We start from the raw sequence: 12,338 nt of genomic DNA on the forward strand, positions 1-12,338 counted from the left end.
CTAATAAAGTCATATTGGCCGGATTAAAACGGAGATTACAAGATACAAAGGGAGCCTGGGCAGAAGAGCTTCCACAGGTCCTGTGGGCATATCGAACAACGCCACATTCCACCACGAAGGAATCCCCCTTCCGATTAGCATACGGAATAGAGGCGATGATTCCAGTAGAGATTGAGGAAGGGTCGCCTAGAGTAGTTCACTACAATGAGGGAGCAAACCCCCAACTTCAGAGAGAAGAGCTCGACTTGTTACCCGAAATCCAAGAAAGAGCTCGGATCAGGGAAGAAGCTCTAAAACGCCGAATGGCTTCCAGATATAATCAAAAGGTAGTGCCGAGAAGTTTTGCAGATAATGATCTCATCCTAATCCGAAATGATATTGGAACAACTCGACCAGGAGAGGGAAAGCTGGCAGCAAACTGGAAAGGACCCTACCGAGTTGTAGAAGTACTTGGAAAGGGCTACTACAGACTGTCTGAACTCGATGGATGAGAGCTTCCCAGGTCATGACACGCCTGCAACCTCAGAAGGTACTACAGTTAGAAAAGATAAAAGATCTCATCATTGGATGCACTCTTTTTCCTGAAAAGGTTTTTTAATGAGGCACCAAGTTGAGACTCAGACAATCCCATATGTATATATTTGCACTTTTTCTTTAAATAAAATATATTTTAGATATTCTACAAAGATTTCAAGACGCATTAATCTGAAGCATTTATCGTCCGATTATAAAGCAACAGATCGGCAGAAAGTGAAAAAGAATTTCACTGCACGATCACGATAAAGACAACCGTCCGATAAAGGTGAAAACGCGATTCACCCAAAGGACGATCTAGAGATGACAACCACTTTCTACAAATCGGCAAAGATGAACACAAAATAATGTAAGAAGTTATCGAAAGTGATCTAAAAAAGAACCTGACGAGGTCTTACGGATCGCTAAAATAATAACTTAAAGACTGGTCAAACATTAAGAAGTCGAACCAAGTCAAACCAAGTTATAAGTAAACCCTGGAAAGAGGTCTGGCCAACCCTATTAAAGAGGATTACTTTAACTTAGAAGAGCCCGACATAATAAAGTCAGCCCAAAATGAAAAGTTATTAAAGTAGTCCCTGAAAGAGATCTGCCAAAGATCCAAGAAAGAGGACTACAAAAAAAAATAACTTAAGGGGAGACCGACATAACCAAGTCGTACTCCTACTACCAAAAAGTTATCAAAGTAGTCCCTGAAAGAGATCTGACAAAGATCCAAGAAAGAGGACTACAAAAAAATAACTTAAGGGAGACCGACATAACCAAGTCGGACTCATACTACCAAAAAGTTATCAAAGTAGTCCCTGAAAGAGATCTGACAAAGATCTAAGAAAGAGGACCACAAAAAATAACTTAAGGGAGACCGACACTACCAAGTCGGACTCCTACTACCAAGAAGTTATCAAAGTAATCCCTGAAAGAGACTTGACAAAGGTCCAAGAAAGAGGATTACAAAAATAACTTAAAAAGAGATCGACCTGACGAAGTCAATCTCCTACAAACAAGTTATAAAAGTAATCTCTGAAAGAGGAGATTACAATAATAACTTAGAAAGGGACCAACGCAAACACTACAAGAAAAATACTCATTCAGCCACACTTTTTTTAAGCTACATTTCAAAAGCGTAGCCTATTCATAGAATAGGCTACGCTTTTCTCCGTGTTTCTCTTTTATAAGAGAATAGGAAACACAATTATGGCATCATTTAAAAAGTGTAGCCTTAGATACAATAAAAATCACTTATAAAGCGTAGCCTTTTGTTGATATCTATAGATGCCATTTTCGTACCAAAGAGAATGCTTTTAAAGAGTAACCTATTTATTATGTTTTGGGTGCACTTCAAAAGTGATGCCTAATGTATTTAAGACCTAATGCTGACACTTGGTGAAATTTTTTCCCCTTTTCACCCAAAAGCACACGCATGACCTTCAATTCGATCGCATCTTCAATTTCAGAGAGCTCACCTTCGCCATTCTCCTCAAAAGCACAAACCCTTCACCATTGACACTCATCACCTTCATCATTCTCACCATCGCCATTGACCATCGCCCCCCACTCACCACTCACCACTCACCACTCACCGCCAGTCGCCATTCACCACTCACCACATCGCTGCACTAACCATCTCCTCTTTGCGCATAAACCCTTCACCATTGGCACTCATAACCTTTTCCCTTCTCACCGTCGCCATTGACCGTCGCCCCCACTCACGACTCACCACATCGCTGCACTGATCGTTGCTCCTCTTCGCCGTCCTTCACTGATCGTCGCTGTGCTGCCCTCACCGTCGTCATCTCTGCACTTCTCATCGTCCTCTCTGTGCTCACATCGTCGGATAGGTATGTATTGATTTGCATTTGGTTCTGAAATTTCAGAGGTTTAGGGTTCCGATTTTTGGGGTTCTGTGAATGGGGTTTCGATTTGGATTTGATTTGGGATTCAACTCTCATAATTAGATTTTATTGTTGATGATTAAGGTTCTAGTTTTAATTGATTGCCTATTCAGCTGCCGTGTTTATGAGAGGCAAAGGGATGAGTTTATAAGAATGAGATTACAACTTAGAATACCCGCAATTGAAAAGGGTTTTTTTACATGTGAAGATTCTGTACAGTATTTTGAAAATGGATTTCATATTTTTTATATTTAGATGCAAAGAGGTTTTGTTTAGGAATCCAATTTTTGAGCTTTGCATGTGGAGTTTTCATGTTGTTGAGGGTGTTGCATATTGGCAAGTCTGAGACACGTGGTCACGATTTCATCCTCAATGCAAAGTTTGCTGAAATTGATGCTGCAAACTATGACGGGCTGCTGTTACCGGGTGGAAGAGTGCCAGAGTATCTTGCTCATGATCCTCTTGTTGTGGCACTGGTGATCAAGTTTTTCAGTTCTGGAAAAGCACTTGCTTCCATTTGCCACAGACAGTTGATTCTAGCAGCTGCAGGTGTAGCTAAAGGTCGCAAGTGCACCGCTTTTCCTCCTGTTAAACCGGCATTGGTTGCCTCCGGTGCTCATTGGGTTGAACTAGACACCATGGCAGCAATAGTGGTGGATGGTAATCTCATTGCTGCCGCCACTTATGAAGGGAACCCTAAATTTATTCAGCACTTTGTGAAGGCACTTGGAGGCAACGTAAGTGGCTCCAATAAAAAAATCCTCTTTATTTGTGGGGTACATTCAAATGATTTTCAGGCACACAACTGATACGGACTTAGTTTAGACATGTTTTATTTTTTTTTCTCTATTGTTGAATGATTGTTGAATTGGATAGTTAGATACATTGTTTTATCTACTAATATACTGTAACATTACAGTGCTTGTGAATCTTTAGAATGTATTTACTATGCTTTGCTAGAATATTTTTAGTTTAGGGTGTCAGTAGTTGAAAGGTCAATTTATTAGTATTTATGTTGTTGATATTTTAAGGGTTTGTGCGAATGATATATTGCTTCAGAAGGACTCAAACATAGAGTTTTTGAGGTCTCACTTGCTGATCTTCAAGGGGATCAGGACCACACCTTCAAGAAGATTAGATTGAGAGCAGAAGATGTACAAGGAAGGATGTGCTCACAAATTTCTGGGTATGCTATATTGCTTAGCCTCCTTTAACCTATTTATTATCTTGTATGGTTGTAAGCTTATTGAAACTTTTCCTTTAATCTACAGGGCAAGGATTTTACTACTGACAAACTGAGGTCACTTGTTAAGAAACGGTAAACTTTGATTGAAGCTCATGTGGATGTGAATACCACTGATAATTACACTTTGAGGATGTTCTGTATTGGGTTTGCTAAGAGACATTTTAACCAGATGAAAAGAACCTGCTATGCTCAATCAAGCCAAATTCATCAGGTGTGTTAACTATATGGCATAAGCTATGTTTATTCTATTTAGGCAAAACTTGTGCAGTGTCTACATTGATTTTATTTTCTCAAATTAGCATGATGTGAACTCTTCACATTAATTTGTTGACGCTTTAAACACAATTCAATTTGGGAAGGAAGGTAATATACCTAAAGTTTGTTTATTTATCATCAATCTTTTGTATTGACTAAAATTGTAAATAGTTGGATTTTTCTCTATTAAACTTACAAGTGACAACTAACTAACAAACAACATCCACAATGAATGGTCGAGTCAATCGGATTTGATTAGCCATTCGATTAGTTAATCTTAATCATGAATCACACAACATGGCACTTGGCAAAGAGATGCTCATTCACCACACGTGACACCTTTTCTTGTTTATTGCTTCTGTCCCACGAATGGTTTCTGATTCATTCAAATATGTATTACATAAGGATAACCAAGAAAAAAAAAGGAATTTCACTTACCAGGAAAAAAAAAAGATAGAATTAAAGCTCAATCTATTAATTCTGGAAGAAAGCTCACTTGATTTAATGCTTGTTGCTTCTTTCCCTCAGATTATGTTATCCTAGTGTATAAGAGAAAATATTAATTTCTCAAAGTATGACAAATTAATTGGCAATGCTTGACTTTTTTGCAGATGAACATCACGAGATTTCTGAGCACAAGGAATGTGTAGCAACTGTAATTTTCGTGTGTAGAAGTAGAACCCACTACACTAGCCACTAATATCGGGTTGCCAAGAAGCTCTAAAGAACAATCGTCATTAGGAATGTGTGTATAGTCACAGATAATTAGTCACAGGTACAGTATAGTACTTAATTACTTATTTCACATTTCTAATGGATATATATGTGTGTATACATATTAATGTAAAGTTGAACGTACATATTAGGAGGTTAATAAAAAGAGTAGTAGGTTTGGTAAGCTTTCACTGCTATATCTTTATGCCTTTTAGGATGGCCGTGAATGCTATAAACAATGCTTGTAAGAGATATTGGCATTTGGAATTTGATGAGTTATAGGTTATTCTTTTATTGATGGGGTGATTCTTTTGTTGTTGCCTGTCAAAGTTGCTGCCTTTAGGCTTTATAAATTAAAAAAGGATTCACTTGGTTGCTGAAATTGATTGCAGATTTGAGTTATCTTCTGTGGTCACCACATTTTAAAGCAACAGCTCAAAGAGAAAGCGACAACTTTAAAAGATGAACTTGGAGACATGAAGGCCAAACAGTAGCAACAAGAGGAAGAGATTCATAGATTGTGGAATATGGTTTAGTTATTAGAAGATACTTATGTAGGATATAATATTTTAGTTTTTCGTAGAGTATTAATAGTAAATTCTAAGTGGTCTCTTGCTTATTTTGATATGACTATACTTAATTTAGTGTGAGATGTATGAATATTCAAAATTAACTTCATTTCAATACTTTTGGTTCATTATAAATATATTTTGTTTACAGATAATTTTATTATTTAAATAAATTATTTAGTATAATTTTGTATTTATTTTTATTTTATTTTATTTAACTCATTTAATTAAAAATACAAAATTATATATGTAATTATATTATTAAATATTATACTGTACAAAAAATTATTGGAATATTAATTATATATATATTAAAAATTAAAAAAAAATAATGAGGGACCTAAGGCTACACTTGTATAGAGTAGCTATAAGTATATTATTTGTTACGTTTATAAAGTGATGCAGTAGCCTTGAAAAGTGTAGCCTATTCTTTTGAATTCTAGTAATCATTAGTGCTGAAAAGCGTAGCCTTTGGTCCTGAATAGCATCACTTAAAAAGCGCACCCTATTTTCAAAGGCCAGAAGCGTAGCTTTTGATACAGAAAAGCGTAGCCTTTGAGAATAGGCAACGGCCGAATAGGAATCACCCCAAAAAGCGTAGCCGTAGCCCAGAAAGCGTAGCCGTAGCCTAAGGCATCATTTTTTTCCACTTTTGGCTACACTTTTCAAGTGTACCTGAATGGGTGTTTTTCTTGTAGTGAAAGGAACCGGCCATAAATACAGAAAACCGAGAAACAAGTTGGACCCCACAAATCGTAACTTCAAAGGATTCAAGCTACAAACAACAAAGTAATCCAAGGAGGTCGAGCAGCAAGATTTCGAACATCAATAGAAAAGCAAAAAGATGTCAAGTCAAACAACTACTTCTACTTTATAAAGTTATAAGGCCTGGAAGGCCACCAAAACCTACCACAAAGAGATAACAAGTTACCTTTTGTTTTTCAAAATAAAAAGTTGCTAGACAAGCAACTAGAAAGCGTCAGCAAATAAATAAAAAAGTTCTAAAAGAGCCCACAAGTCGGGCCAACTACATAAATTTTTAAAGAAGAGATCAGCAAACATCAGGAACCTTCTTGGCAGCATCAGGACAAGGAGAAGGAGGGCGAGTCTGGATCGGCACAGCATCCACAGTTCCATCCTCCCGATTCAGGATCTGGCAATCCGAGTCGGGCACAGCAGGAGGAACCGAAGAGGTCGGCACTTTGGTAGAAGACACAGGGGGAGGAACAACATCATCATCATCACCCTCATCGTCAGGGACAATCTTGCCATCCCTGACTATATTATCCAGGCTAAAAAGGGTGAGATCGGCCTCGGGAGCAATGACCCGAACTTGCTCCTTCAAGTTCTCGTAAGCAGCAGTCACGCTGCCAACGAGATGACCTTGAAGCTCAGAATAATCTTCCCGGGCATGGTCGAGCTCCTCCCTCAGGCGCAGCACCTCTCGATAAGAGGTAACGTAACTATCCTTGTGCATCAAGACTGCGTCCTCAGCCAACCTCAACGAAGCTGCCAATGACTGAGAACTCGCCTCCTCATTCTTCAAGTCTTTCTCCAGCCTGGCCACCTTCGTCTCAAGCTCCTCCTTTAACTCCTTCATCCGATCAAACTCTTGTTTCGCCTCCTCCATAAACGTTTTAGTGGCGTGGAGAGGGAGGTTCTGAGCAGTACGATATATGGCAGCCGACATATACGCCATCTTCACATGATTTCGGGCCATGAATTCCAAGTGATGAAGGATGGATACATCGTCCATGGAAAGAGCGCCGTAGGGACCGATTTGTTGATCCACGAATTCAATAGCATTAAAATCAGGAGCATCGAGGTCGAAGGGCTCAGCAGTCTTTTGTTTTTTATTTGTAAGAGCAACAGAAGGAGCAGCAGAGGCGACGTGAGGATCTACCAAACGAACTCGGGGTGTAGGGATCACTTTCTTCACCCCGGCAGAACTCTGCACTGATGGCTTCTCGCGCGCCTTGGAGGATCCCTCCCCAGCTGCCCTGGCAGCAACATTTCTGGCAGCAGTCGCCCTCTGTGCCCTCTTAAAAGCTTTCATAGCTTCATTATTCTTCATGGCCTCTGCAAACAAAACAGAAAATTCAGCTACAAGTCGGATAAGTCAGAAAAGACAGCTACAAGCAACATAAACAAGATAATAAAAGAAACACAAGATACCCAGTTCAGTTTGAAGAAGAGAAGGATTGGTTAGAAATTTCTTTGTGTCAAGATGGGGAGGTTGACCCCAGCGTTCTTTCAAGATAGTCACAAAGGCTCGCTCAGCCTCATCCAACATCTCCCACGAATACCGGAGACCCTCACATCTTTTTGCCATTCCAAGGGAAAAGCAGGTTCGTCATTCTCATCCAGAAAAAAGGGTCGAGCTCCTTCAACAGCTCGGACCTTGAAAAAGTAGTTTTTAAAATCACGGAACGACTCGTCAAACATGGAAAAAACCTTCTTCCCTTGGGTAGAACGAAAGGATATCTAAGCTGACTTCTTTTTTACCACACCGGGCTTAGTCAAGACAAACAGATAGAAAAAGAGAGATTGGGAAGCAGGAATACTAAAACCGTCGCACAGCAATTGGAAAATTTTTATGAAACCCCAGGAGTTGGGGTGAAGTTGAGAAGGGGAAACATTACAAGACCATAACAGGTCGGTTTCAAATTGAGTAAAAGGAAGGGTAATACCCAGTTGACCAAAGAAAAAATCGTAAGCATAAAAGAAGGGGTGATTGTCAATAACTCGAGTCGAGAAGCATACTCTCTCGTCAGAAGAAGGAGGAACAAGCTCATAGTTCTTCTCGTCACCAAAATTACTACAGACACTATGAAACTGCCTAAGTTGAGCATAAAACTCAGAATCAACCAGCGAGACACACATGAGAACCATGGAGTCCACCCAATCGGCCATACCCGCAGGGACCTGGGAAGGCATCTCTACAATGTTATTTCGAGAAGACATGAGGTCAACTAAATCCTACAAAAAGAAAAGAAGAATGGATTACTTAAAAACATCTCGGACATGGGGCAAAACATCTCGACGGGCGAATAAACAAAAAAGGGAAAACCCCAAGACTTAAGACAAAAAGTCTTGGGGCATCCCTTGGAGGCAGTAAACAAGCAAGGTCTTCAAGTTATTTCTACAGCCTACATCCCAGCACTCATCAAAATAAAATCCAGAAAGAAAACAAAGGAAGCAAAAACGCAAAAGGTCCACCCTTCTACAGTTTATCAGGAAAAGCATTGCTCCTACAGTTTACCAGCAAAAAACACTACTTCTACAGTATATCAGAAATACCAAAAAGGCCAAGCAGCAAAGGCGCAAACTTTTCAAGCAAAAAATCATCAGCCAAGGCACAAACAGAAACGGCGGCAACATGCAAAAGAAAAAAGATTCAGGCAAACAAGAAAAAGATTCGCACCAAAAAATGAAGAAATTCCAGAGCATGCAACAAATCAAGCATGATAAAAATAGAAAAGATCCAAACTTTCTCCAAAAAGAAGATCAAAAGGAAAACTCCATCGCAAAGTCAAAAACAACGAGGAAAATACGAAATGGGACTAACCTGGAAACGGAAGAAGTTTTGAGGAAGAGTGGAAGCGTAGAGATAAGGGCTGCCCAGAAAAACGCCAAGCGACGCCGCAAGCACAAAAAAGCAGAAGCGCAAGCGAAAGACAGAGAGCAGATGAGAGAAACAGAAAACGAGAGAGTAAAGGGAGAAGTTACGAAGAAGAAATGAAGAAGAGAAACCGTTTTTTATCGCGAAATTCAAAATAAAAGCCAAGAGAGAATGAAGGGCAAAATTAATGCCAATTAAATGCGGATATTAAAACCGCTTGCGTTCCCAAAAAAAGCGCTAATACAAAAGCGTGCGCTTTTAGAGGAAAACGTTCTACATTCAAAAAAGACTTTACAAAGAAACGAATCGACAAATGCTTGAGTTCGACTTTAAGAAAGACCGAAGTCAAGGACTCGACCTCAAAAAGAAGATCGAGCTCAAGCAGGGGCACTGTTCATACCCTGGGTCGAGCTATCCGACCTGGGATGATTCGAGATAAAGCGACCAACCTCTTCGGGTCAGACTATCCGACCTCTTCTCAAAGAGCTCGGCCAAATCGACAGGAGAGCCCAGATTAAGGGCCCAAATAGAGGAGCACGACCCGAATCCTAAGGCGGCCTAAGCCTATAGAGATGAAGGCGGTTCCGTTGAAGATACGCTGACCTCAACTCAAAGATAAAGATAAGATAAGATAACTAACTTATCTTATCCAAAAGGTCACATCTCACCATTATAAATACACTGGAGCACCCAGGTATAACTCATACTCTGATTCTACATAACACCTGTTTAATACCCATGCTAACTTAAGCATCGGAGTCTCTTGCAGGTACCCCCCACCCTTCGGTGGCAGAGGATCAGTAGCACGTTCAAAGTCCAAGCAAGTCGGACGTACTAGCTCCGGTCACCATTCACCAATCGGACACATCGGATCCGACCAACACAGAAGATCTCGTCCGAGATCGACCTACAGTCTCAGGTAACCCTCGGAACAACAATTAATAAGATAAATTTAGGTTTAATTACTCTGTTGGTCCCTATAATTTTATCAAAATTTCAATTAGGCTTTATACTTTTTTTTAATTGGGTCCCTACACTGCTTTTAATTTTGTAATTACGTCATTTTCATGTTAAAAAATGTTAAAATTAACATAATATTTTTACCAAAATACATACAGTCAAAGATTTAATTAAGTTTTTAATTATAAATACCTTCGATTTGCAAAAGAATATTCAGTTAACTCTAATTTTTTTTTTTACACTAGGAAGGACTTAATTACAAAGTTAAAGCAGTAGGGATCTAATTAAAAAGAAAAAAAAATATAGAGATCTAATTTAAATTTTGGTGAAACTATAGATACCAACAGAGTAATTAAGCCATAAATTTATTAAGGAAATAATTATTGCACATTAAGATTGGTGTTTGATTTATAGTCATTAAATTTAAAGATAACAAACATGGAAAAATTAAAAATAAGTTTAGCTAATATGTGCATTAAAAGTATATGACAAGACTATTATTAATAAAAAATTTTAAATATTTTTTTAATAAATACAAAAAAAGCATTGAAAATTTTAAATTTTTTATATTTTTAAATAAAAAATTTAATTTACAATTTTAACATGTATTCTTAGAATACAAATTAGTTAAATTCATTAAAAATATATAAAAACTGTATTTAAATATATAATAATTATAAATTAGGTGAACAAAGGTAAAATAAAAATTGAGATTAATTAATATTATTCTATCATTTATTATACAGTAAAGTAATTATAAAAAAATTAATTTACCTAATTTTTAAAAAAAATAATTTTTAGACATTATTAATATAAAATAATTTTATACATATATTTAATTAAATAATAAAACAAGAAAATAATTATTTTTTATATTAATACATAAATAATTTAAATTTTAAGATATATAATCATCTAAAAAATTAAATATACTTGTAAACTACTATGTAAAAAATTAAATATACTTGTAAACAATTACTTTTTATATTAATGTTATGTAAATTAAACAAGATAAGCCAAATTTTACTTTACACGTATCTCGTTTGTAAATGAGATATGTATATTATTATAAAAGAACGATTACAAATAATCTAAATTCTAATACTTAAAAGATTACACAAAAGTCTTATTTAAATTTATTTTTAAATTTGTAACAGGTACAAGAAATACGTATATTTAAATTTTTAATATTTAAAAAGTACATAAAAATTTTATTTAAATTTATTCAACTTCCAATCTTTTTAATTTGGTATCTTCTTTCATCACTTATTTAAATTTTTCGTTTATTTTTTTTAATTCCTATAAATTAGATTTGAAACTGCCCATTATTCTGTTTAAAGTAATTATACGCTAAAAAATTAAAATATTGGATTAATATATAGACTTCAGCTTTGCTCTTCTAGAGAAATATCGTTTCGAATGAATATGAAAATGTGTCATTTTAAATTCTCTTTAAAAAATAGTGGGTGGTTTCAAATTTAATTAATAATAAAAATACATTTAAAAAAAGTAGAGTTTAAAAATTTGAATGAATTATAAGGAAATAAAGAAGATTGGTTGCTTAAATAATATAATAGAAAATTAGTTGATACAAACATTGAGAACATAAAACATGGAAAATTAGAAAACATTCGGGAAGAGGATTTTGACGCTAACAAAACAAACAAACTGCTCCTATATTTGAATTTTTTTCAAATTTAACAATATAACTGTAATATTTGTTAATATTCCATTCGATTTAAATAGTAATAAAATATATTGATTTTTTAAATTTGATCTAAATTAAATTATTAATATTTTTATTATTTTAAAAATTATATTTTTATACTTACAAACACATATTTCGTTTATAACGTAAGTGAATTAATTATGAATATATCTCATTTATATTCTAAACTGTAAAGGATATGTGGAGTATGTCAATTCACACATATCACGTGTCTTATCTCGTTTACAATATAAACGAGATATAATTAATTCGTTTACACGGTAAACGAGATAAATAATATAATGCAAAACGTAAATTATGTCCAAATTACATATATTGATAAATAAAATATTTAAAATATTTATTTTAAAAAAATCCTCCAAATTAAACTCTAGAGAAAAAGAAAAAGATAAAAAATTCGTCTTACAAATAGTCCTCTCGTATATTGTACTCAAGGTTCTGAAAATATGTTCGAATCTGGTTGAACTGTGAACTATAGTTGTCAGAACCGAACCGGTGATCGAACCAGTAAAGTTACTGGGTCACTGGATTACTGGTTCAATTGGTGGGTCACTGGTCGAACCGGTTAATCCGGTATAATTAAATAATTATGTAAAATTTAATTATTTTTTCTTTATTATAAGTATTTTTATTTTATTTTTATAAAAATAATTATCATTTTTAAATTTTAATATTTTATTAATTAATTTATATTTATTGTATTATTATATTATTATAAGTAAAAATTTACATACAGTTAATTTTCATGTGAAGTTGATATTTAAAAACAGTTAGATAATTTGACAAGTTTAATTAAATATCATCTAACGATTTTCAA

General features: G+C 35.6%; 1 protein-coding gene across 7 annotated transcripts; it reads left to right on the top strand.

The window, feature by feature from the left end:
• Window positions 1-1,869: 1,869 nt before the first annotated feature.
• Window positions 1,870-5,365, top strand: LOC112767259 (protein DJ-1 homolog D-like). 7 transcript variants are annotated; one of them, XM_072223285.1, is made up of 6 exons: window positions 1,870-2,372; window positions 2,682-3,163; window positions 3,486-3,612; window positions 3,698-3,883; window positions 4,539-4,702; window positions 5,034-5,365. In XM_072223285.1, the coding sequence occupies exons 2-3, from the start codon at window positions 2,738-2,740 to the stop codon at window positions 3,567-3,569; spliced, it is 510 nt and encodes a 169-aa protein (XP_072079386.1). In that variant the 5' UTR covers window positions 1,870-2,372; window positions 2,682-2,737; the 3' UTR covers window positions 3,570-3,612; window positions 3,698-3,883; window positions 4,539-4,702; window positions 5,034-5,365. The 7 variants fall into 7 exon arrangements, 3 of the variants coding, with proteins under 3 accessions (XP_072079386.1, XP_072079387.1, XP_072079388.1); XM_072223287.1 differs by having other exon boundaries at window positions 1,916-2,372; window positions 3,458-3,612; XR_011875519.1 differs by having other exon boundaries at window positions 1,924-2,372; window positions 2,768-3,163.
• The last annotated feature ends 6,973 nt before the right edge of the window (window positions 5,366-12,338 follow it).

The sequence above is a fragment of the Arachis hypogaea genome, chromosome 17, assembly GCF_003086295.3.
Source record: "Arachis hypogaea cultivar Tifrunner chromosome 17, arahy.Tifrunner.gnm2.J5K5, whole genome shotgun sequence".
In the NCBI taxonomy this organism is placed as follows: Eukaryota; Viridiplantae; Streptophyta; class Magnoliopsida; order Fabales; family Fabaceae; genus Arachis; species Arachis hypogaea.